At 36.6% G+C, this 27142-nt stretch overlaps 1 protein-coding gene and 1 pseudogene across 1 annotated transcript; both read right to left on the minus strand.

Annotated features, from left to right (window-relative positions):
* Positions 1-21698: 21698 nt before the first annotated feature.
* On the minus strand, positions 21699-23095 carry LOC131634648 (uncharacterized; annotated as a pseudogene).
* Positions 23096-23209: 114 nt separating this feature from the next.
* LOC131634649 (uncharacterized) lies at positions 23210-24104 on the minus strand. The gene has a single exon (XM_058905300.1). The coding sequence runs from the start codon at positions 23952-23954 to the stop codon at positions 23298-23300; it is 657 nt and encodes a 218-aa protein (XP_058761283.1). The 5' UTR covers positions 23955-24104; the 3' UTR covers positions 23210-23297.
* Positions 24105-27142: the final 3038 nt, after the last annotated feature.

The following is a 27142-nucleotide window of genomic DNA, read 5'->3' on the forward strand; positions in this document are numbered from 1 at the left end:
AGAACCCGTCCATGAAGGAAAAGACGTTGAACTTAACGGTGTTATCAACCAGCATGTCGATATGCGGTAATGGAAAGTCATCTTTTGGACTGGCTTTGTTCAAATCACGGTAGTCAACACACATTCTGACTTTGCCATCTTTCTTCGGAACTGGCACTATGTTGGCCAACCATTGAGGATACTCAGAGGTGACAAGAAAACCTGCGTCGAGTTGCTTTTGAACTTCCACTTTGATCTTATTAGCCATATCAGGGTGAGTCCTTCGCAATTTCTGCTTAACTGGCGGACATTCTGGCTTCAATGGCAAGTAATGCTGAACAATATTGGTATCCAACCCAGGCATGTCTTGGTAGGACCAGGCAAACACGTCAACATATTCTTTGAGAAGGTCTGTCAACTTACTCTTGACATCAGTATCAAGCAGCGATCCAATGGTCACTTCTTTTTTGTCTTCTTCAGAACCCAAGTTGATTTTTTCTAGAGGCTCTTTGTGAGGCAGAATGGTTCTTTCCTCGTGCTTAAGTAATCGAGAGATCTCGTCCGGGATCTCCTCTTCTTCCTCTTCTTCGGCTTCGAACACAGGAAACTCAAAGTTGGGAGAGGGCATAGGGTTATTGCATTCAATGGGTTTATCAATAGTTAATCTGCACATATGATTTATATTTATTTCAGAAAATTTATGAATGCAAGAGTGTATGCAGATTTTTTTTGAAAAGTTTTTTTTTATTTTATTTTGGTTTTTTAGGATTACCATTTCCAGAAAAAAGCAAAAATAACACATATAATGTAGGGAATTCAAAATGACACTTTATTTATGATTCATTTTTGAAACAAAGCCCTAAACACAAACTCATTTGTCTTGGGCAGGACAAAGAGGGAAACTTTTAAAACAAAGCCCTATACACAAAGTTATTTGGGCGGAACATTTAAAAGCAAAGCCCTATAAAACATCTCTCTGCTTTGGGCAAGGCAGGAGTTCAAAATAACAGCGAGGTGATTACTTTGAGCGGCGAACAACATTCGGAACGTCGACAGCCTTCCAGTAGCAACGAACTCCTCTGTGTATTATGTATTCAGGAAAATTCTCCTCAGAATTATCTTCAGTATTGACATTGACTGCTGGTCGAGCAGGATTTGAAGGTCCTGGTTTGTCAACCTTGTTCTTTGTAGAGTTGAAACGATCTTCTTCTACTTCTTGAAGAGCATAAGATGAGTCACAATCTTCAGAATTTTCAGGATGTATTTCCCAGTCTTCAGGATGAAGAGACTCATTGTCAGCGACACTTTCTGAGTCAATTGCGGGGCCATATTCCCCTTCATCTTCAAAAATGGCGTTTATGCGATAATAACCATCTTCAGGATTATAAACCTTGGCAGATGCATTGAATCCGAAATCTTCAGTAATTTCAGGCTGCTGAGAAAATTGACAGGGCTGATAAACCTCTTCTGGTTGACTATTATATTCAAAGGAATCTCCCCATCCAGTTGGTTGGATATCCTCAATCGCAATCTTGTAACTTTCAGGTGCAGTATATTTCACCATATCATCAAATTTTCCACTTGGTTGTCCCAAGGTGTCCCAAACCTCTGCTGGAATAGGATCAGTTTCTTTGCCTTTGGATTTCTCTGACGGAGGATATGGTTCTTCCTGAGATATGTATCCCGAGTCATTGAGATAACATTTCCATTCTTCTTCAGGATCAGGTAGACCTTCTTCGATACATTCTTTGATAAGGACATTAACCTCTTGAGGAATTGGGTTAAGGAACCCTCCACTAATGAATGTTTCTTTAATCGGTCGAAAGGTTTCATCCTTCTTAGTGCAGTTTGAGAATGTTGGTGAACATCTGAGCCCTGCTCCGGTTTTACTTTTGGTAGGGATCACAACTTGCCCCCAGCCAGTGGTAGTTCCATCTTTCACTACTTTTACCGCCTCTTTGTAAGAAGAGATTGACGCTTTCTTTTTGGAAGATTCGTCTTCTAAAGAGAGACCTTGGAACTGAGTTCCTTCCACATCATCAGCACTGATAAAAGAGAAATTGGATAAATGGCTCACCATCAAGGCTTGTTCTCCACTTATTGTTACCAATTTTCCATTTGTTACAAATTTTAACTTTTGATGGAGCGTAGAAGTTACTGCCCCTGCTTCATGGATCCATGGTCGTCCTAATAGACAGCTATAAGCAGCTTGAATGTCCATGACCTGGAAGGTGATTTGAAATGTATGTGGGCCAATTGTCATGGGAAGGTTGACTTCGCCGATAACAGATTTTCGCGATCCATCAAATGCTTTGACTACTACACCACTAAACTTCATAGGCATTCCTTGGTAAGACAAGCGAGCAAGAGTCGTCTTCGGCATCACATTCAAGGAAGATCCGGTGTCTACCAACACATTGGACAAAGAGTCTGACTGACAGTTCATAGAAATGTGCAAAGCAAGATTGTGATTTTTACCCTCCTCGGGGAGTTCTTCATCACAGAAGCTTAAATTGTTACAAGCTGTTATGTTGGCTATTATCCCATCAAAGTGGTCAACAGTCACATCATGGTCTACAAAAGCTTGATCCAAGACTCTCATCAGGGCTTCCCTGTGTGCTTCAGAGTTTAACAGCAATGAAAGTATTGAAATTTTTGAAGGAGTCTGCATAAGCTGATCCACAATCTTGTATTCACTTCTTTTGATAAGTTTCAAATTTTCATCAAAATCAGGATTCACATTGGTTCCACTGGATTGGCCAACATCAGTGTTTGAGTTACTGACAGGAGTTTCCACAGGATTCCCTACTGGTGTATTGATAGGATTTTGTCCGGTTGCAGGAACAACAGGATGCTTTGAAGGTAGTGGAGTATACACACGTCCACTTCTTGTTACTCGACTCACATCGGCGATATTCACAACAGATGAAAGAGTAGGTAAAGGAACTTCTTGTCCATTTTTTATCATTGTAGCATTGTAGTTGTATGGAACTGCCTTGTCAGAGTTATAAGGAACAAGTCCAGGTAGACAAATGATTAAAGGAGCAACAGGAACCTTCGGCTTGTTATAAGTAACTTCCATGCGCTCAGGCATGTTGAAATGAGGAACGATGATGTTAACTGTAGGCATTTCCGAGTTGATATCTGAGACTAAAAGCTCATGCGGATAGCATCCTATCATGTTAACTTCATTTTCATCCCTATTTCTGTAGATCTGAATAGTACCATTATCCAACAGTACTTGGAGATCTCTTCTCACAATCGAACATCCGTGAGGATCTACACAACATATGCTACAGGAACCATAGTAATGCTGGCGAAAATTCTGCCCTCGACAGAGAGTAGCGTGCATTTGTACCAAATTTGCTCTTGAGAAATTGATATTATAGACTCGATATGGACCAGGACATCCATACACCATGTTTACAACATGCCCTCCATGATTGGGCAGCGGATTTGCTTGCACATTTGGATTCAAATTTCTGAAAGAGAGGAGATTAGATCTTACCAACCTCTGAACTTCATGTTTCAAAGCTATGCAATGCTCGAGATCATGGCCAGGTGCTCCTTGATGATAAGGGCATGAGACCTCAGCTTTGTACCACCATGGGAGTTTCTCAGGTACTGGTGGTGGTGCTTTAGTTTGAACGAGACCTCTTTCAATCAAAGCAGGGTACAATTCTGTGTAGGTCATTGGAATCGGATCAAACTGTGGAGCTCTTTGTACACGGTTCTGATTATTGTTAAACTCCTGAACCTGTGGTCGAGGCTGTTGTTGTTGAAACTGCGGAGTAAATCCCGGATTCGGTGCTGTGTTAACGACTGGTGCAATAGCAGCTACCTGTCGTTGACGATTGACATTTCCTCTTGGCTTTCCTTGGGATACCATGTCAACACTTTGTTCTTTCTTCTTTTGGAAACCACTTCCGAACTTTTTGGTTCCGCTTGAAGATCCACCTTCTTTAGTCAGACGTCCGGTTCGGACTCCTTCTTCTAGACGCATCCCCATATTTATCATTTCGGTGAAATCACTTGGAGCACTAGCAATCATGCGTTCATAGTAAAACGGACTGAGAGTATTCAAGAAGATCTTTGTCATCTCTTTCTCTTTTAACGGTGGATTAATCTGAGCAGCAGTTTCTCTCCATCGTTGGGCATACTCTTTGAAAGCTTCATGGTCTTTCTGAGCCATGGATCGAAGTTGATCTCTGTCTTGAGCCATATCCGAGTTATACTTGTATTGTCGGACAAAGGCCTCACCTAGGTCATTGAATGTTCGAATATTAGTGCTATCCAAGCCTGTGTACCACTTCAGTGCGGCACCGGTCAAACTGTCTTGAAAGTAATGGATAAGCAACTGATGATTATCTGCATAAGTAGACATCTTCCTGGCATACATCACAAGATGGCTTTGTGGACAAGAACTTCCTTTGTATTTCTCAAAGTCAGGGACCTTGAATTTAGCTGGTATCTGTACACTGGGAACCAAACATAGCTCCTGGGCATTCTTTCCAAACAAATCTTTTCCACGGATAGCTTTAACTTCCAGCTGCATCTTGTTAAACTGCTCTTGGAGATCTCCCACAAGATTACGCTGATTTGTGCTATCACCTTGATCATGATAAATCTCATTGCCATCATAAGGAACAGTGTGAACCGTAGGGGTCGGAACTGTCATAGTGGGTTGAGAAAGTGCCATAGTGACTTGAGAAAAAGTTACCCCCTGATTTGGAGTAAACTGTGAACTTTGTGCAGCAGGCGCTTCAGTTGTAGCTGTTTGAACCCCAGAAACATTATGGCGGAATCCTGTACCAAAGCTGAAAGGCGGGCCCCAACCTTCTGGCATGGAGAAAGATGGAATACCGAACGCAACTGTAGAAACTGGAGTAGTGACTTCAGATGTTACCGTCGCTTGACTATTAGGTGGCGGCGGCTGATTCTGTGCGGCCATTAAAGAGTCAACCAGAGTAGTGAGACTTTCCAGCTTTTCCTGAAGGGTGGTCACTGTACCACGGAGCTCAATATTCTCTTGTTCAGAGTGTTCCATTACTCTTCTTCTGTTTGAACGAGTATTGTATCTGTGATCTGATTGCGAGCGCGGTCGAGAAACTTTGAGACGCGACAGCTTGACGATCTATTGGAGAAAGATCCAAAAGATGAGACTCTATACAACGGACTCGATATGCAGAATGATGTATGCAAAAAGAAATTTATGATTTTTCCAAATATTTTAAAGATTATTTCCTTGCAAACATTTGAACACAAACAAATCTTTTATTCATTTTTTTTATTGCAATAATGGGAAATGTTACAACATTGGAGCGTAGCTCCTTACAAAAGCAAATGATAAATTAAAGGCTAAACAATCCTAAGCATCTTCATCAGACGAAGAACCAAATGCATTGTGCAGCTTGAGCTTCATGATTTCTTTCCCATAGTGAGCTTTCAATTCGGCCTTTTCAGTCCTCAGCTTGTCAACAATATTCTTCCAATCATCAGGAGTCGGAGCGTTGCTTGTTGAGCCTTTAAGGTTTTTCTTGCTTTCTTTGATATACCTCTTGATTGCAGCGTCTTTCTGACGAATCTTCTCATCTTTGCTCATGAGCCATCCATCTTGATAATAGAGAGTTTCTTCGTGATCTTTCACTCGTTTTTTCAACCTTCTGTTTTCCACCTCAGTGCTACGAAACTTTTCTTCCCAAGCGTCTTTTTCTATTCTCATCTTGGCTAAAGTGTCTTGGTATTCCTCCATAGCGGGAATGTTGGGTCGTTGAGGCACTGCAGGAAACATGGGTTTTTCATAAGCATAAGGCATTTGAAACTCTTTTGCTCTTTTCTTTACCCAGCAGGTGTAGGCGTCCATGGCAATGCAATTTCTTTCCTCGCCTTTTTCTTTCCATCGGACGTCGTACCAAGCTCTCACCATTCTCGCTTTCAAACTTTTAGGATTATCCCCTTCTCGGTAGAAGTAACCTTCCACTGTAGGACCAATGGGTTTAATTGAATTTGCATACCCGAGTTGTCGTCGGGCTAGGACCGGATTGTAGTTAATTCCTCCTTGCGTACCAATGAGGGGTACGTTGGCGAACTCTCCACAACTATCAATGGTTTCTGTACCACAGCGAGCCAAGGTATACCAATGAATATCATTATTAGTAAGAGACATAAGTCTTCGAGGCCAACGCAAGCCTTCTCGGTTTTCTGTGAAAATAGGAGACTCAGGTAAGTGTGAAACAATCCATTTGAACAACAAAGGTGCACAACAAACAATGATTCCACCGCCTTGGCGATTCCTATGATGGACAGAGAAATACATGTCACCAAGTAAAGTCGGAACAGGATTTCCAATCAGAAAGATCTTTATGGCATTGATATCAACAAAGTTGTCGACATTGGGAAACAGAACTAACCCATAGATGAGCAAGGCTAGTATAGCTTCAAAAGCTATCATGCTACCAGTTTCGATGAAATCAAAGGCTTTCTTTATTAGGAAGTGTGAAGTTAAACCCGGGAGGTTTCCTTTGGTAGTCCAATTACTCTCTACTTCAGACTTTTTCATGTGGATACTTGCTGCAATGACGTGTGACTTAGGAATGGCTTCCAAACCATTGAAGGGTATTTTGTCAGACACAGGAATACCCAAAAGATTGGCATATTCTTCCAAGATCGGTACCAACTGGTAGTCTGGAAAGGTAAAACAACGGTAGACGGGATCATAGAACTGAACCAGAGTTTTGAGAAGTCCTTCATCAACATGAGTGTTCAAAATAGGCAAAAGCTTTCCATAACTTTTCCTAAAACTACAAGGATCTTGTACAAAAGATGCTAACTCTATCAGTCTTTCTACATCAGGCGCTTTGAAACCGTACTTTTTGGTATACCTTTTTTCCATAACTTAATCCTATAATGTTTGCAAGGAAAATTCTCTAATTTTTTTTTGGAAAAATCATGTTTTTATGGAAAAAAGATGGGTTTTTTTTAATGAATGTATGAATGCATGGATGCATGGATACCACATATTCAAACATGGTAAAGCAAACATGGTAGCGCAAACATGGTAACGCATACATGGTACTACAAACATGGTAACGCAAACATGGTAACAAACATGGTACGCATAGGTTCAAAGGTCCAAAGTCACGAGCATGAGGTCAGAGAACCAAAAATGGGATAGTTCTAGTTAATCACCTGCACAACATGTTCTACTGATACGTCAGAGTCTACATTTTTCTTTCGGATATTACCGGCCTTCCACAATTAAACTCATGAGCCAGTAATATTCTCAAGAAAAACTCGTCTGAGTGTGGTTCTCCGCATGACAACTAATCCAAGTCTTCACCTGAATAGTTTCTGCACCACAACCTAATAAGGCCAGGATGGGTTGGGGTTCTACGGCCAACTCAGCTTCTACAGTTCAATGAAAGTAATAATGTCTTCGCTACGAAACATGCTAAACATATATTACCAACAAGGAACCTCCACTGAGCGGAAGGATTCTCACGTGCGCCTGCACATGACTATACCCTCCACCTAATTTCTTATGTGTACTTAATCCGGGTTAGGATTTGTCCATAATGTATCACTTGTAACAGAACCACGCAAGTAACAGAACCAGAGAATCACACATGTAACAAAAAATGAAATGAAAAATAAAGCAAATAGAATTAACCCTTCCTTTGGAAACAATAAAAAGATGGTCCCCAGTGAAGTCGCCATTTTTCTGTCGCGGGGAAAAATCGTTATCTTTTTTCGGGATGAGACACCTGATGCCTTCTTTGGGCTCGAGTGCTCAAAAAAATGATTTTTCTTTTGTTCCGACCAAACTTTTTATTATTTCCAAAGTAGGAAAAGGAAAAAAGCTGCAATAACCTAAAAGTGGGGGGAGAGATCTTTGGGTAAGAGGATTGGTTATACGAAGGGAAGGTATTAGCACCCAACGTATCTATAGTACTCTATAGGTTTCTTTGCTTTGTTTTTCATTCCATGTTATTGAGAGGTTCTTGTGAAATAGGTGGGACCTAAGGTGTTTGTTTGATTATGCTCGCAAAGATCATCGCGATCCTCTGCATACATATCCCTTAGAGGGAATCAGAGCATCTGTAGCTCGGGGTCTACGGGTGCTAAGGTTTGAATGGTTTTTTTTTGTTTTATTTTGCTCGCCAAGGATCGACCTTGTGCCTACGTATTCTCAAAGGGATGTTGAGAAAGTCAGAGCAATCGTAGTTCCCACTTATGCTAGTGGAAGCAAAGGAAAAGAGACAAATGTCATCTAAATGTTCGATGTATCTAATCTATATCATCACATACATCTGTTTGATTTTTTTTGTTTGAAAATCTTTTCATTATAAGCCCTGGGCCATGCCACTTATGGCGCTTAGAATGATAAAGATGTTTTTTTGTTTAACCAGCCTTGTGGCAAAAACTTTCAATGAAGTCAGCCTTGTGACAAAAAGTTTTGATTAATCAGCCAGCCTCGTGGCAAAAGTTTTAATGAAGTCAGCCTTGTGACAAAAACTTTGATTAATCAGCCAGTATGGTGGCAAAACGGTTTGATTGATTAGCCAGCCTTGTGGCAAAAATGTTTGATTGATTAGCCAGCCTTGTGGCAAAAAAAGTTTGATTGATTAGCCAGCCTTGTGGCAAAAAAGTTTGATTGATTGATTGTTTGTGATGATATAGAAGAGATACTCCTATCATAGAGATGAAAAATGTCTAATCTCCTAGGGTATTTGATTTGGATATTGGGGATGCTTATAAGAAGCCCGTGGGTCCTTGTACGAAGCCCAAGAGGAGGCTATCCGAGGGTCCTTGCATTGTAAGCCCAAGAGGAGGCTATGGAAGGGACAATCCAGGGTCCTTGCATTGTAAGCCCAAGAGGAGGCTATGGGAGGGTCACTCGTTTGTACAAAGCCCAAGGGGAGGCATGGTATAGTTGGTCTGAGCTCTTAGAGCGATTTCACCGGGAAACCATACTCTATGTCCTAACCTAAACTAGTGGAGATTCTTTGCACGAAGCCCAATAGGAGGCTATGGGGAACCTAGTGTTGTACTAAGTTGAACAAGCACACATATCACACATATGAACAAACATGAACAAGTATGAACAAACATGAACAGGTATGAACAATTATATATATGACAAAGTGTGTGTATATAATGGAGTTTATGAAGGAAATATACCTGTAAGCATGATCCATTTGTATACACGGGACTCGGGACTTATACTCGAGGAGAGGTCCATTTGAGTTTATTCAAAGCTATGTAAACAGGTATTTACAAAGGGCTTGGGACTTATACCTACATGGAGGCCCATGGTATTTTTGGGAAGATTTAAAGAAAACCTTCATTTTTTGATTTGTTATTCAAAGTAAAAAATCAAATTGATCGAGATATGTACAAAAAGGTGTATGTACAAAAAGGCGTACAATGAAATACCTAATTTCATGTACAGAATGGGTGTGTACAAAAGGGCTTGGGACTTATACCTACGTGGAGGCCCGTGTTTATTTGAAAAGTTTTGAAATTTTGTTGTTTTGAAAATTATTTGAAAATGATTTGAAAATTGTTTTGAAAAGATTTCGTTTTGAAGAAGTTTTATTGTTTTGAAAACTGTACAAAAAGAAAAGAAATGGGACTTACACTCTCTAATATTCGAGAGGCCCCACTTCGTTTTGAAAATCAATTGATCAATTAAAAAGGTTTAATCAATAGTTTCAAAAAGAAATGGTTTATCGTCTTTGAAAAGAAATGCGATCGCTTGTTTTAAAACGATTTGAATTTGACAAAAGTCAACTTAATTAAGTTAAAACAAGTTTTAATACTCAATTAAGACCTAAGTGATTAGGGTTTGATCAAAAAAAATATTTACAAGTGATTAGGTTTGAAAATTAAATGAAAAACAAATATTTAAAGTATTTAAAAACACTTAAAATGTATCATTTTAAACCTAATTAAAAGCATATTAAATAAATCTTTTTTTGTGATTTTTTTTGATATTGTCAAAATATGTATATTAAATAAGAAGTGTTTAAAAAATGAAGAAAAAATAAGTTGATTTGATTGGTTAAATTAAATGATGAAGTTTGTTAAAAAATGAAAGAAAAATAGTGTCAAAAAAAATTGGCTTTGGTCCTACCAGGGTTTGAACCCACGCACCTACGCTTGCTGACCAAAACATGGACCAACTGAGCCACGCTTGTGGCTTGTTAAACATACGCGTTTTGTAAAATATATTTTAAATCAAGAATTTGAATTTCCCAAACCAAATCTGGCGCCAAGAACACAACCCTAACTGATTTTTGAATTTCCTCAAATCTGTATTGTTTTGATCGATCAAAGGGTCTATCTCACTTGGTTTTGGACGAGGAACATGATGATGACCTTTAATTTCATTTATTTTTGCTCTAAGATGATTAATTCTCTGATGAACACGAAGAACCCTAATATGACAAATCTTTGTGAAATCGTGTATGATCATGATATGATGCAATTGATTGAGGGTTATTATTCAGTGATGGTGCAGAAACAAGATGGTAACTCAGTTTTTCATTTATGATGCATGTATGATAGAGTTTGAAGTTCATGAGCTCTTACCTCAAAAACGGCCAAGCTGGAGATTGAATTTTGCAAAGGAGGTGTTACAGATGCTTTGTATCAATCTGAATAGCTTCTATGATGATTATGGAAGGTGTCTGGATGCTTGGAGTGAACTGAATTCATCTGAGCATAGCCATGGGACCCGATCTGCAGTTGCTTGGAGTGAGGATCGAATCTGATGATGGAGATGTTACAGGTCATATGTGAGTGTTTGGATCATTCATATGAAGTATATGGAAGGTGTTAGAAGTGATAGTTTGGACAGAAATGATCTGGAATGAAAATTGGCATGATAAGGTTCATTATATGCAAACATGGAGGTTGAAGAGTGATTCTGAGTTTTATGTGTTTTTGGGGTGTGTGAATGATTCAAACACATCCCAAATGATGTTTATGAGATGTTAGAACCATCACTTTGGCCAGAAATTCAAAGGTTTGGAGGTTGGGATTTCTACCTCACTTTGAAACTTGAAACTTGCAACTTAAGAAAGAAGGGAGAAAACCTATAATTGTGAGGTTTTGGTGTGAATTTGGAAGTGATTTGAACCTCTATTTATAGGCCATGGATTCTGAATACAAGGCTCTTGCAAGTTGTTTCAAAGTTTGATGATTTGGCTTAAGGGATAGAAAGGAATCTTTTACATTAAATGCATTTGGTTAAAGTTACTAAACCATGGTTAAATTCCAAGCTTCCTATCCTCTTCCATTCTGATCTTCAAATCAGAAAATATCATTCAATTATTGCTTCTATGCATCATTACTTGGTCCATTTGGCAATTTGGTTCATAACTTTGGCAAAATGACTTGAAATTTCAAGTGAAAAGTTCACTAATGGCAAAATTCAAAACCATAGCTACACTCCATATTTTTTCATGCTCTTGGACATTTTGGAAAGCTCATATTACACACTTCAAAACCCTAGTTGAAAGTTTCTTCAAGACCTTTAAGGAAATGGGTGAAAAAGATCCATGAACTTTGAAGAAAATGAGATTTCAAGTGAAGTTTTCAAAAAGTACCAACTTTGAAGCACCATATCTCTTAAATGGTTGATCTTATGGAAAAAATTTATATGTGTCAAAGTTGTTTATTGGATCAAAATCTACAACTTTCATGTTGGAAGTTTTTTTCAGTTTGTAGGTGAAATTTTGAGAAATTCCCTTCCAAAGTTTGGAAAAAACCATGAAAAACACTTAGAAAATTTTCTAAGTATGGAAAGTCAAACTTTGACTTTTTGATTCTTGATTGATTTCCTTGATTTTTCTTGATCAAATGACTTCATATATCACATATTGATGATTTAAAACTTCAAAAGTCATGGTTGACCAAAATTCCCCAAAAGTCAATGGTGATCTTGTACAGTTGACTTTTTCAGACGAATCGCGTTTCTGGAGATTTCAAATGAAACAGGCTATCCTCATCAAATGAATGGTATGAATGGATCATATTGAGGTATTGGAGGATATTGAATCATAGTTTGAGTTGTGACACCATGTCCTGATTAAAAAGGCAGTTGTTCAGTGAATTAGGTCAGAAACCCTAATTGTCGACCAGATGAAATTGATGACTGTAGGTCTTGAATTGAGATGTAATTTCCATTGTATATTGTCATAGGGATTATTTGAAGATGATTGAAACCTTTGATTGACTTCCTGGGGATTTTTAGGGTTTCCCAAATGTGATCCCTGATTTCAGTCCCTGATAGTTCAAAAACCCTGATCTGAGGATTTGTCTGATCAATCTTTGTATAGGAGATGTTCTGAGCCAATGGATTAGGTCAAAATGATGCACTTGGGGTCTTGAGGTCATGTCCCAAGTCATTAGGTCAAATCCTGAGCAGAGGTCAGGAGTATGCTATCTTTAGTCAAAACCCTAATCTGGTTGGTTCAGTGCCTTTGAGCTTGTTGAAATGAATCTCTGAGGACCAAATGTTGATTGTTGATGAAGATAGTTCTTTTGAGATGAAGGGAGAACAAAACCCTAATTGATTGTTACTTGTACTGATGAGTGATTTCCTGATTAAATCCTGCTGAGTCACAAGTAGTAAACACAAGCTATGTAATTTGTTAGAGATGCAAATGATGCATATGCAAATGATATGAGGTGGTATCTTAGGTCAAAAATTGGGGTATGACAGGTTCAAAGTTACTTCTATATCTAGGAGGATAGGATTTCTTCTTAACAAAGTTCTTCCTTTTAGGATAATGTTGCATTACTTTAGGCTTGATCACTTTCTCTTGAATTGGTTGGTTACTAGCCTTGACAAAGATAGTCTTGTTGGATCTTGGTTTATCAAATTTAGAGAAACCAAGTCCGCTCTTATCATTGAAGTATCTTTGTGTGCTAAGAACATTTTCCAATCCAATTTGCCCTTTTTCATATCTTTCTAAAACACGTTTTAATTGGACAATTTGGAAGGAAAGTGATTCACAATTCTTGCATGCAACATTATCTTCTTGAACACTAATCATTTTTTCTTTGTCATCTTTATGTTCTACTTCAATTATCTTAACCTTCTCTTCTAAAGATGATATTATTTTCTTTTGAGATGAGATAGTTTTATAGAGAATTTTGCATTCTTTTAATAATTCATCTATTGCGCCTTGTGCACCATTATCAAAAAGAGAATCATCATAACTAACCTCGCCTTCTTCATCGTCGGAGTGGTGTGATGCCATTAGTGCTAGGTTTTCACTTTCGTCACTATCGGAGTCCGATGAGGAACTTACTTCATTATCTTCCCATGCTATGTAGGCCTTTTTATTTTTGAACTCCTTTTTGCCTTTGAATCCATTCTTCTTCGAAAGCTTTGGACATTCCGGCTTTATGTGTCCTTGTTTCCCACATTCATAGCATGTAACTTCTTGTGATGAAGTGGATGCTTCTTTATCCTTATGCTTTGAGAATTTCTTTCTTTTGACATAGTTAGTATTATCAATATTATTTTTATTAAAAAATTTGCCTAACCTTTTTACAAGAAGCAAGAAATTTTCATCTTCATCCGATGCATCTTTCATTTTGCTTTCTTTTGAATCTACCTTTAATGCAATGCCTTTGGATTTCTTCTCTAAGTTCTCATGCTTTTCCAATCTTCCAAGTTCCGTCTCATATTCTTGAAGTTTTCCAAATAGTGTTGCGGAAGTAAATTTTGATAAATTTTTCTTTTCGGATATCGCCGTCACTTTTGGTTGCCACTCCCTTGTCAAAGATCTGAGTACTTTAAGATTAAGTTCTTCGGTAGTAAGAGTCTTACGAAGTGCCTTCAAGTGATTTGTCAAATGTACGAATCGTTTTTGCAAATCGAGAATAGTTTCTCCGGGCTTCATTCTAAACAGTTCGTACTCTTGGCTTAAAGTATTCAATCTTGATCTTTTAACTTCAGTGGTACCTTCATGAGTTTCTACAAGAGTATCCCATATTTCCTTTGATGTTGTACATGCCGATACTCGGAAAAATTCATCCATACTAAGAGCACCTTGAAGGAGATTGACCGCCTTTTTGTCAGCAAGAACCCTCTTTCTATCGTTATCATCCCATGACGCTTTAGGTTTATCCGATCCAACACCGTTAACGACAGTTACAGGAACATGAGGACCTTGTAGGACAGCCTCCCATACTTCTTCTCCTTGTGCTTCTAGATGAGCCTTCATTCGGATTTTCCAAAAGTCAAAATATTCACCACAAAACAATGGAGGCTTGTTGTTAGAACCACCATCTCTGAAAACCGGATTTTGATTTGCGGAAGCCATTCTGGATCTTTAGGAACAAGTTACCTATAACTTGCTCTGATGCCAAATGTAAGTATCAGATATGCCTAAGAGGGGGGGTGAATTAGGTTTTCAAAAATTAATCGGTTTTATGAGAAAGTCTTTTCTGATTTTTGGTTAAGTATTTGAAGGCTTTTGATGGTTTTTATCTTTTTCTTGGTAATGGTGATGAAAGCGGTAAAAGCGAAAAGATAAAGAACATAACGATATATACTGGTTCCCCTCACAATCCGAGAGTACTCCAGTCCCCTTTCAAACACGAAAGAGATTTCACTATAGTTAGAATTATTGTACAAGCCTATGCCTACTATCTAACCTATAGGGTGATCAAAGGTTCTTAACACCTTTAAAATCAATCGACACTAATGTGGATGAAGAACAATCCTCTTCAAACACACCACTTACTTCCAACAATCCTGGATAGTAAGGAAATAATTTTCTTTGAATTTTTACAAGAGATTTAGATGAAGTTTGTATAGCACTATCAATCTTGGATTGATCTTCTTCTTCAAATAAACAATTCTCAAAATGGATATAAGTGTTCACAATGTATGCATGAAACTTTGAATGAATTTCTTCAATGAAAATGTGTATAGAAAGTTTCACTTGAAAGTAAGGATTTGATGAACACTTGGAAATATTGAAAGATGAAGATTTATGAAAGTTATGAATTGTTAATGAAGAAGGTGATTAATGATTATGAAAGATGTAGTATTTATAATGTGCTAAACACCTTTTTGAATGGTTATTTTTCCATGAAGCAATGCAATGATTAAGTGGTATGAAAACAAATTCGTTTGAATGAAATCATGCAATGGAAAAACACACTGGTTCAGTAGGAACCGGTTCCTGCCTGGGACAACCCGGTTCCTGCTGAACGTTACAGCAGAAAAATTCAAATTTTGAACAGAGGAACCGGTTCCTGCCTAGGGACAACCCGGTTCCCCATAGTAAAACACAGAATGCTGAAAACTGAGAATGTTGGGAACCGCTTCCCCCATAGGGACAACCCGGTTCCTAAAACCTTTATTTTGAATTTTAACTTTGAAAAAGGTTTTAAATGATCTTTTGAAGGATGACACTTTGTAGTATGTTTATGATATGCATGAAAATATATTTGTGAACAATTATATGTCAAAGTGAGTATTGTTTGTACCTTTGCCGTTTTAGCTTGATCCTTGAATCTTTATTGTTTCTTCAAGACTTTTGAAATGATGTGTTTCTTGCTTAAAACTTGAAATACTTTTTGCACATCCTTTTATGAAAGCTTGATGTCCATATTGTCTTCATCAAAACAACCTATGCTTGAGAAGCTTGCATTTACAGAACAGTGCTATTTGAATGCACTCAAACGATTAGCAGCGATTATATATCACTTCTTACCTATTTTGAAAAATCAAAGTCGTTAAATTTAAATGAGTTAACCGATTAGGTCAATCGATTAACAACAATCATTTTTGCTTTAATTTTATTTCCTTTTTTTAGGGATTTTCAAGACTAGAAATACAGGTCTCATTCTTCGTTTCAATGCATCCAGAAAACAAATTGTATATTGACACTCTCTCTCTCTCTCTCTCTCTCTCTCTCTCTCTCTCTCTCTCTCTCTTTATGTTTTCATTTTCACTCTCTCACTAGTTCTTATAGCCAAATGCATTTGTGAGGAAATATCTTTTGTAAGTGAGGTGTTCTTGTAATTTTGGATGGGTAGCATTGTATAAGATCTCCAAGAATCTGGTTTATACAACTTGGATGAACATAATACATTTTGGGATAAGAATATGTGGTTAGAAGCTAAACTCGTTAAAAGCTTTGGTTCAAAATTGTGTGATTAGTTCCTATATTTATATAGATTAAAGATTGTTAATATTGATGAACTTCCCTTAAGGCTTTTAGTAGGTCTTGTTTATTTGAAGGTTGATGATTATCAATATTGATGAACTTACCATTAGGTTCATGGTTAGCCTGGTTAAAATCATAGGCTAGAAGATCAGCCTATTAAAATCTCAAGAGGTTATTGGCTATACTGTTAAACCAAAATATGCTCATTTATTTTATAGAGAGAAGATTAATCGCCTCAATCTACAGTTAAGAAGGAAGCCTGGCCACTTCAGCCTCACCAATTTCAATGGAGAAGACGCAAATAATCATATCTTTCGTCTTGTTAATATTTTAGTTGTAGAACAACCACCATTTCCTTGTATAAAGGGATTCTTGAGCTTTACCTACTAAAAGCTCTCAAATATATAATGGAAACTCTCAAGATCAATTCTTGGGGAGAGGAGTGTAACACCCCAAATTCTACCCGAAAATATCATGCGAGAAATCAGAATATTTTAAAAACTATCAACAAGCATTTGGGATATCACATTTACTTCATATAAACAACTCATAAACAGATACATAGCACTTTAATCTCAGAGAAGCACAAAACAACTTATAACAGCTCTTAGATAAACCAACTTCATTTTAATATGCAGCGGAATCATAACATTCGACTTTATAAACAAATCATCTTATTTAATCGGAAACAACTTCAAACATCATAGTGCTTCTCATTATCCAATTTGGAACTCAACAACTAAAACATGAACAACATAGAAACAACAATATAGACAACCCCCGAGTGCTACGTATCAGAGCGACACACTAATCAGACACGATGAAGATACAAACTTACACAGCTATACTTGAGTACCTGCCCATTCTCTATGGTAGGGGAAACATCAGCAGAAGGGGTGAGATATCAAACAGTATAAAGAAAAGTATGATAATAGATATAGCAAGAAAATATCATACACAATTCACCACTTCTCAATATAAGCAATTTGCATCACGACAACAACATGGTTCATATATTCCAACTTATACACATATATCATTAATACATATATATTCACAGTCTCATCATATATGTTTCATTCACGTACATCATATCTACAACACATCAACAATCCATATCAAATGAATTCAACTTCACAAACTATGCATCCACACATCATAACAATGAATTGAATGCAACTCAGTATACAAACTCGAATGCGACTCAAACTATGCATATGCATGTGGTACCAATTGGAGCTTCAGCCCCCGTCGCCAATTGCCCAATTCAGAGGCACAAGGCATAAGCCTTCGTCACTAGTTTGCCAATCCAGGTCGTCACAGAGTATGCATATGAAATGTGACTCGACAAACAAGACAACACAGCATACTCATCACAATCACATATTGTCAAAAGGCATAAGCCTATATCACAATCAATTACCATTTATACAAGGTAATTCACGTCACCATAATATTTCATCTTCACTTAGTCACAAAATCATCCTCACAAATATATACAACATCACAGATTCACAAAATCGTCACAAATATACAATTCGCATATCATCAAGATCATTACAATTATCATCATGTTTCGGCACATCGACACAATTACTCAATTTCACATATTAACACAGTCATCGCAATTATCATCATAACCCACTAAACTAACGACAATTAGCTAGGATTCATACCATAAGGTTAATCACATAACAGTGCACAATAATAATCATATTGGCAATCACAATATTATTCGCAACAAAGGCATCCAAACCGAAATCATAATTTTTTGTCAATTCTCAAAATAATCTCAATATGCCAATATATCAAGTAAATCAAGTCGAGTTTCACTCATCAACTAAATCAATTAGAAATAATGTTAATTATCAAAACAACATCATACGCATAACAATATATTATTCTCAACTTGAATATTCAACCAAAACACAATTACGGTCAATTTCTCAAAATACCGTAATTTACCGATAAACCGAATAATTGGTCCACGTCCAAGTATATTCCAATCACACAGACTTATTGGAATTAATTCAACTAATAATTTAATTATTCAATTAATAATCAAACTATATTATTTTCAATTCAACTATTATATTTCTATTCCATTATTTTCCAATTCTACAACAAAACTCATTATTTCACTATCAATGGTTTACCCACAACTAACACAACATTCTAATACACATAGATTATCAATTGCACACAACTTATCACATTTATATCATCACATTCTAACAAATCATCAAATATCCAAAATTGCAACATAGAAGAACATGGATATCAAAGTATAGAATTAAACCCACCATAACATACTATCATACAACCCTTTAGCATGAAAGAACCACACCCTTACCTTAGCAAATATGGACTCTTTCACCATAGCTCTAAGCTTTTCTCCAAAATAAATCCTTCAAACATAATTTGGAGACACACCTAAAAACCAGTTCGGAAATCAGCTTATCAGACGAACTTAAAACCCTCAAAATCAAAATCGCTCCGGTCAGAACTTACCTCTATGAGTCAGGAACGTTGTGTCAAAACTACGCGACGATCCAACGGTTGGATTGAGAGATATATCTGTTTTGCTAAGGTGACTCAATGCTGAAACTTGCTGCGAAAATGAGGTTTCTTCTAGCTTTTCTCTTCCACCATTGTTCTCTTCCCTTTTGCCTCTTTTCTCTCCTTCCTATCTTTTTCCCCAAATGAAAATAGTAACCTCTAAAACCCTAACCTTCTCTTACTATCTCACTTATGTCAATTGGGCTTAACCCACCAATCCATCCATTATGTTTCTATCACTTATGCCCATTTAGTTATATCTCTAATAACTCAATTAAGTCAAACACAAACACTCACATAATTAAATACTTAAATAATTATTATATCACATAATAACTAAATAAATAAGTAATTATTAAAAACACCAAATAATATAATTACTAATATAATTAATAAAAATATTAATAAAAAATTCGGGATGTTACAAGGAGTAGTTCTTTTAATTTGACCAAACCTCTAAAACTCCTTGTGTTCTTCTTTTTCCTTAAACTCTTTAAATTCTGCATTTTATTTCAATATTTAATTTCTGCTGCTTAGATATAGAAAAATATTTTCAAACTTTGACTTTAATCTTGAAAAGTTTTCAAAACTATATTTTTTCAAACCACACAATTCATCCCCCTCTTGTGTGTGAAGTCTCAAGTCCAACAATATTCACTCTACACATATTTATTGTTTCCTTTTTCATGAAAAGAAAAAATACGTCAATGTTTCTTCCTTACACTATTTTCTTTATCAACTTTTGTTTAAGCAAAGATTGGATGGAGGATGATGCAAACAAAGACTTGAAATTGCCGAAATATGCTTTGAAATACAACCTTATTGATGATGTAAGTCATTGTTTTAATTCCCAAACACTAAGGAGTTAATCCCTAGTCAACCCCCTTCGAGCCTGGAAATTGGTGTTTCTTTCTATATAAAAAAATCAACAGGCTTAACCAGGGGTAGAGTAGTTTTTCAATTAGTTTGATATGCATTCAAAATTCAAGATATTCATTCCAAATATCTTCCAATAAGAGGTTCAACCACATCTTCTTCGTTGCACACATCATAAAGTGTCGAAGAAATCATGAAGAACTAAAAGCTTATAACGCTTGTTTCTCTTGAACCATCAACATGGCAGTCACAATCCTTCCAACTCTTTCAAATCAAATGAACAAATGTCTTACAAGTTGTTCCAAAAAAATAGAAATGCAAAAAAATTCAAAAACAGAGCCCGCTAAGCCGAAAACTTTAAAAGATGAATTAGGCAAAAACTAGGGCATCCGCTGGACCGGAAACTCGAAAGAAACGGTTCAGGTAAAATTAGGGATCAAAATAAAAAAAAAACAAAAACAAAAAGATTTATCACCAAAAATCTTTAACGGATGAAAAAAACAAGAACAGCCTTGTGTGACTACCAGAGAAAAATAGGTGACTGTAACCTCAAAAAGCTCAGATTTTCTTGAATAATGACACATCCACCTGCAAATCCTCTTGATAGTTGATTGTGTGTGTTGAATTAACTAAACGTAGGACTTAAGTTCATCAAAGGAGAATGGGTGGGTTAAAATTAAATTTTGAGCTTTATATTCTTTTATTAAAAAAACCCTGACCAGGCCACGTTATAACCTTTAAAAGACCTAATTGAAGTAAGGTTTATTTTGAAAGCATACTACGGCAAGATTGTGTTAAGCTGACTCCAATGATATTTGCAAGTCATCTATCCTGGTATCTTGCTCTCGCATCATCTTTCACATCTCAAATGTCTAAATCAACATTGTATTCTGACTAGTGATTTATGCACTGAATGTCACAACATCATAATAACTTGGATTTTAAAATTTGCATGAGCATTGCATTAAAATTATCATTTAGAATGAACACTTTTATTTGCAAGAAAGTACTCCCTCCGGCCTTAATTATAAGCAAATATTCTCTTTTTAGGTTCATTGAGTAATGAATGTATCTGGTCTTTATAAAGACCAGATACATTCATTACTCAATGAACCTAAAAAGAGAATATTTGCTTATAATTCAGGCCAGAGGGAGTACTCAACATCGAGGAAGGTCCAACAATATGCAATAGATGGAGGAACTTGATCATTCGTAAGTGGTCCCATCAAGGAAAAATCATTTCAAGAATTTATCACACAAGGGACAAACTACCTGAATACTCTGTCGAGAAGAAGGAAATCACCTCAAGGACCTATTAACCAGAAGGCCAAATGCAGAAAGACTATGTGATCAGGGGTAAATCACCTAAAGACTCTGTTGAGCAAGGGGCAAACCACTTTGTGATTCAGTGGGTTTGGGGCAGACTGCTTAAAGGCTCGGTAAACTATTACAAGAATCGATTAATAAGGCCCACCCGCCACACCCTAAATTTTTGTAGGTCGTGTTAGAGTTCACTACAAAGCTGTATTTGAATTACAACTACCAGGTCGGACCGAGGTTTTAGGTCCACATCATTAACTATACAAACTTTTGTAAGGTGAGTACAAACGGGATAGACATGGACATTTGTCACTCCTATTTGCAGCCAACCCACTTACTGGGATAAGGGTTTGTTGTTGTTTTTTATGACATTGCAATAGGTCCAAGTTCAACATTTTTCTTTGTAGTTTTCACTATTGTCATTACTGCTGGTTTAATCTTATGTATCTGGTTTTTAAATTATCGAACCCTAACACTTGGAATACTAATACTAATAGAACACAATGAAAATGTACATAGAGAAATTGAGGCGAATGAAAAAAATTTCACTCAAAGGTGTCTACATATGAAATGAAAAACATTTCACACAGTTGAGTACGGCAAAATGAAAAAAACTTAAGCAGAAACAATAGGACTTTAACATACATCAAAATTGCATCATTGTATGACATGAGTGACAAAACTGACCTTTTTGCAATATTCATGTGTGGTTCTGAAACAGTGAAGTAAAACGATGGAAAAATGAAGCGAAAAAATGAATAACAACTTAACCAAAGTTCATACAAGAGTTTGAGAGAGAGAAATAGCAGAATGATCATAATTCTCACATGCCTCACAATATTCATATTACAAACATTAAATAGATTTCATTTTTTCACGTATCCCTTGAGCTTGATGCTTTCCTTGCGTACTCTCTGACTTCTGCGTGCTTCCGCGATTTCGGGTTGGTTAGTAACAGAATTATTCTCTACGCTTACTTGTGACTCGTTGGTTTCTAGAAGCTTTGTCACATTAGTTTTCATTACAGATTCCTGCAAAAAGAGAATTATGTTTAGCAATGCTGCATTAGATAAGATGCTACTAGTAAATAATATACATATTTATACACGTATGTTCGAAGGCGGGGGCAATTCTTCCATTAAAGCAACTCCTGGAAGCTGTGAATCTTGAGTACAGCTCAAAGCCTCCGGAAGCTGAACACTCAAACTTGGAGTATCATCTATGCATAATGCCTCAAAATTAAATTCCGATCTCAAATCTTGAGGAGCAGAAAAGGCCGAAATTGAATCCTGCACGTCCATATTAAAAAAGTTAAATTGATTTGGTTAATCATCTGTAATTATAGAGAATCAAGCAATCTAAACTGGAAAAAGGAAATAATTACTCATTTTTTCAGCTTAACTGTTCTTATAAATTGGTTGAGACCAATTGTTAAAGCAGATGTTGAGATTAAGGAAGCTTTTAGAATATTGAGACCCTGCAACATGTAACAAAAGAGTAAGTCTAATGCTAACAAATATAAAATATAGTATAAACATGTGCATACTTACCTCCTTGACACCAATTTTGATAACCCTTTCCTCCAAATCAGATAGAGGGACCTTAGACTTTTTTTAGATATTCCATAGTAGAAATGGATGACATTGGACTAACAAACAAGTCATCTGTCACCATGTACATTGATGGTCCTTTGGCAAATGATGACTTTGAAGTACAGGACTTTGGATCAACCAATTTAAATCGTACAAAGTTAGGATCAAAGTTAGGATACACCATTTCTTTTGCAAGTTCAGTAACATACCTCTGATTATTGCAATCAAAGCTATTATGACAATAAATCATAGATATGGAACCTCCAACAATTGGCAATATCTGGTTGCTGAGCTCATATTGCACGGCAATGGGAGGATTAGTTAATTTGTGTTTCAGTTCATGCGACATGAAATATATATCTGGACTCAACTCACACACACTCTTGTATAAATTATCAATGCAGCTTAAAGAAGAGAATCCTTGAAGCATTTGCAACACTCCTCCTAAGGGGAAAGTAAGAAGACTAAAAACAAAGTCAATAAAATCATCATCTGCTTCAACAAACAGAATTTGTTCATTTGATTTTCTTAATGTAACTTTCACAGACATCTGCTTATCCTCATCCGAAGGTAGCTCCGATCAGAAACTCAATATTGTTTCTTAGGTTAGAATATTCAACAGATTGGTTCTTGAAAATAAAATCAGTAAACGGGGTCTCTGAGATTAACGATAACTTGAGAAGATCAATTACCTATACAAATTAAACAAGAAATACACAATTAGCAAAAATAATCAAATGTTTAAAGATGAAACGTAGAAGCTAATAAAACATCAACATGCCTCTTTCTTGTTGATAACAACAGTTTGTTCCTCAATAGCATCCACACTATCGACTCCAAGCTTTTGAAGTAGTTGAAGACTTGCTCCGAAAACATTAGGCATCACGTAAAGATTGTCACAAATGATAAAAGTCGCCTTCTCCATTACAAAACCATCTTCTAGATCAAAACAATCAGGGAATACTTCCCATTCCATTACTTCCCCACAATAGCATTTTTGATTCTTGAATATGCTCAAAAGGCACCCACTCTTCTTCCTACAATCCCATTTCTTGCACATGAAGTATCGCAAAGGTTCTGTGTCATCTATATTCAGTTTGAGATTGTGGCAATAAGCTTCCATAGAGTTTCTAGGATTGAGTAGCATTTCCTTGCATGTTTGATTCCAAAGATATTGTTGATCAAGATGAGACACACTTTGATGCAGTGAGGTAATGCTGCCAAATTTAACTGCTTCAATGTTTGACTCTTTAGCTACGAGTCTAGCAATAGAACCTAAAGGCAAGGTTAAGAAGCTGAAGAGAACATCAACAAAATCCTTGCCAGCCTCTGCATAGACAACTCTTTTCCTTTCTTTATCAACCAAAACTCTCAAACGAACATTATCAACTGGTTCAGTTGATTCTGTTTTAATGGATACCAGTGCCATAGTATATCAAGTATCAACAGAAGAACACACAAGATAGTGAAGTACTAGTATAGAGATGAGAAATGGTTATAAAGAGTTTTTAGTATTAAATGGGGTACTACTTAAACGTTTTCTATAGTTTCTAGAGCACTTTGAAAAGGGAAACCATTAATCATATATCAGATAGTGGAACCATTTAAGAGCCTCGGTTATCCAAACGAAACGTTTTATTTTTACGTTTCTTTAAAAACTCGGACAAATAACAGTCGGTTTAGGATTATCCAAGAGAACAAGTTTTTTAAAGTAGTAAACTTCTAGAACAAGTTTGATGGTTCGGATAAAAATAAGATACGATAGTTATATAATATTTGGATTTATATATAAGTGATTCAAGAAACAATTTTATATAATAAGTTGGATCTAAAATTAATTTTATTTCAGCCCAGGAAACTAAGAAAGGATTATTTAACTCAATTAAAGAATTAGAAATAAAAAGAGTTTGATAGTAGTGGTGTTCAACGATGACTCTGATCTCCTTTAAAGAGGTGTGAGGTAGACCTGAATGGTTAGCACTCTAATGTATAAGTCATTTCAAAATTCAACATGAATATAGTGAAATTGGGGTGTGATGGTTGATTAGTTTCATTGTTTTGCCCCTCTACCTCATAACTTCTCCTATTTTGTCACCTTTATCTTTAAGGTTGAATCTTATACATACTTAACGAGGTGATTTTCTTAACAAAACAAGTGGTCTCGTCTTATGGGAATTGACTCATAATTTCTCAAATTTTCATTATTAGGTCATCCTCGATCCAAAGTCAGATTTCTATAGAAATTGAGAGAAGGAGACGATTAACTAACATGTCTCAATAAGGAGATTTTTTAGATATTGTTGTTTATTACGCCATATATGATCATCACTGTTGAGATTCACAACATCGCAAAGTTTGAAGTTTTTTTCGTTGTTAGTGCCTCTTCTAGGCGGGAAGTGATACTAAACTGCAAAACAAAGATCGGGTTGCAATAAGACATTCAAAATATAATAAGGCGAGTAGAGCCTCGAATGCAGAGATATCGTTAGTTTGCACAATCTCCATAGTTGACAGAGCGCCTATGAGATATCTCATAGACGGTGGATTATGCGCAAGAACTTTGAACCCGACACCGTCTAACAATCAAATCTCTTTCAACTAGATCTGAATATCTACGATGGAGGAGATCAATTGATTTTCGATAATTTGATAGTTTCTCTTCGGGGAGTAATAGATCTCATACCCTCAATAGAAAAGAGTTGACAAGAGGAAGGTGCTCCCATTTTTTTGTAAATTTTGGGAGGGGGCACCATCCACGATGTCCTCATTAGGTCTGTCTTAGTAAGCTAAACGTACACACCGCCTTCGCCAATTCACTTGGAGATAGTATATCATGGAAGAAAAACCAAACTCAACCTACTTTAACCATAAATGGATGTATTGGAATAGCTTTCAAAAAATCTAATCCCCTATCCAACAATGATTTTTGGGTAAATCAAATCAAGGCTAGTCTGGCCATGTCCATGACGGTATTTTTTGACATCACATTCGAACACACTATTAACCAGTCTTTGGAGGTTCGCTAGAGACCGACGTCAATCCAAATTAAAGAAACAGAGGGAGAAATAGCTCAACCGACCGTTCATAAGAGATTGTCGATGGCATCCATTTTAACACACACTAACCTTTACGGTCCTGGATAAGCAAGAAAGTCACAAAGGCAATGGCCGCCCCATATTGCCCCTCAAACAAAGGTACGCGAAAAGGAACTTTGAGATAGGGAATCTCATCGAGCATCTAAAGAGGGAGACGGCGTCCACAACACCAAAGACACATATCCCATCAAAGTGAAGCCGATCGATAGGCACTTCCACTTTGACATCCCACAATTGCGCAACTAACAAAAAGGTGAGTAAAAATAAGTAGAAAAACACTCTCATTGTGACAATCTCGACGAAAAAGTATTTCGTAATATTACAAACACAAAGGTTCATATAATCCTCTGACGGATGGTTAAGTTGCTCCTTGAAAACATATTATATACTTGGTGAACATGCTTCAAGTGTAGCTAGCGCACCCCTCTCTTAGGAGCTAGCCACTCCAAGAGCAAGGGATAGGTACATAGGCCTTACCTTTGGCCAAGGACGACTCATAGCACCACCGGTTCAGGATCCTTCACCATGACTATATATATATATATATATATATATATATATATATATATATATTATCTTAGGCCCACAAAAGGATCAAATGGCTAAGGTCCAAATAACCTCAAATCCATTATACATGACCTAAGGTATCAATGTTATCTCACACAAAAATAACTGTACATTTTCTTATTGCTATTTTTCATTACAATCATCTTGAATCTTGAACTGACTTGGGCATTTGAGTGTTAACTGTCATACCCTAAAATTTGCCCATATCATTTCATCTTCAAGGGCTCAAGGTTCAAAGGTTTATTCAAGCGACATGCTCCTAATCGAGGGCCTCTCAAAACTAGGGTTTTCATTTTATCAAAAGATTGTGAATATTCAAAGCCTCAAATGGATCTCAAGGTCTCTCATATGTCTCAAGGCACCTCCATGTCAAAAGTCAAGCTTCTATTCCAAGGATTGCTCACTCAATGGCTCAGATGACCAATAATCGACTATGTTGACCTAAAAGTCAACTATAGTCAAAATACAGTCAAACTTTAAGATTTTTGGTCAAACATCAAGTATGTGAAGTTATTTCCATCATTTGATCAAAGACTGATCATGATCCATTAATAAGAACTCAGAAATGAACAAATTCCAAAGGTTCAAATTAGGTTTTTTATAGGAGAAAGTCAACGCAACTTTGACTGGTCATAACTTCCACATGGAGCATCAAAATTTTCCCAACCAAAGCCTATTTTGAAGGAAATTGGATTCTCTACAACTTTGTCTCTCACAAGCCGAGGCCAGAAATGCTTTATTTGGGAGATATGGTGCCGAAGGTTATAGGTCCTCCAAAAACACCTTTTGGGTCAAAGCTCATAACTTGAGCATGGAAGCTTTAATTGAGATGAAACCAAAAGGGTCATTTAGAGGACTCTTTCAGCTTTCCAAAAAGTCCTAAAACACTTTCATATCTTAAAAATTGAGAGATATATGCTTGGTACAAGTTGGTCGATTTTTGAGAAAGGCTTGA

Source organism: Vicia villosa, unplaced genomic scaffold, assembly GCF_029867415.1.
Source record: "Vicia villosa cultivar HV-30 ecotype Madison, WI unplaced genomic scaffold, Vvil1.0 ctg.001324F_1_1, whole genome shotgun sequence".
Classification (NCBI taxonomy): domain Eukaryota; kingdom Viridiplantae; phylum Streptophyta; class Magnoliopsida; order Fabales; family Fabaceae; genus Vicia; species Vicia villosa.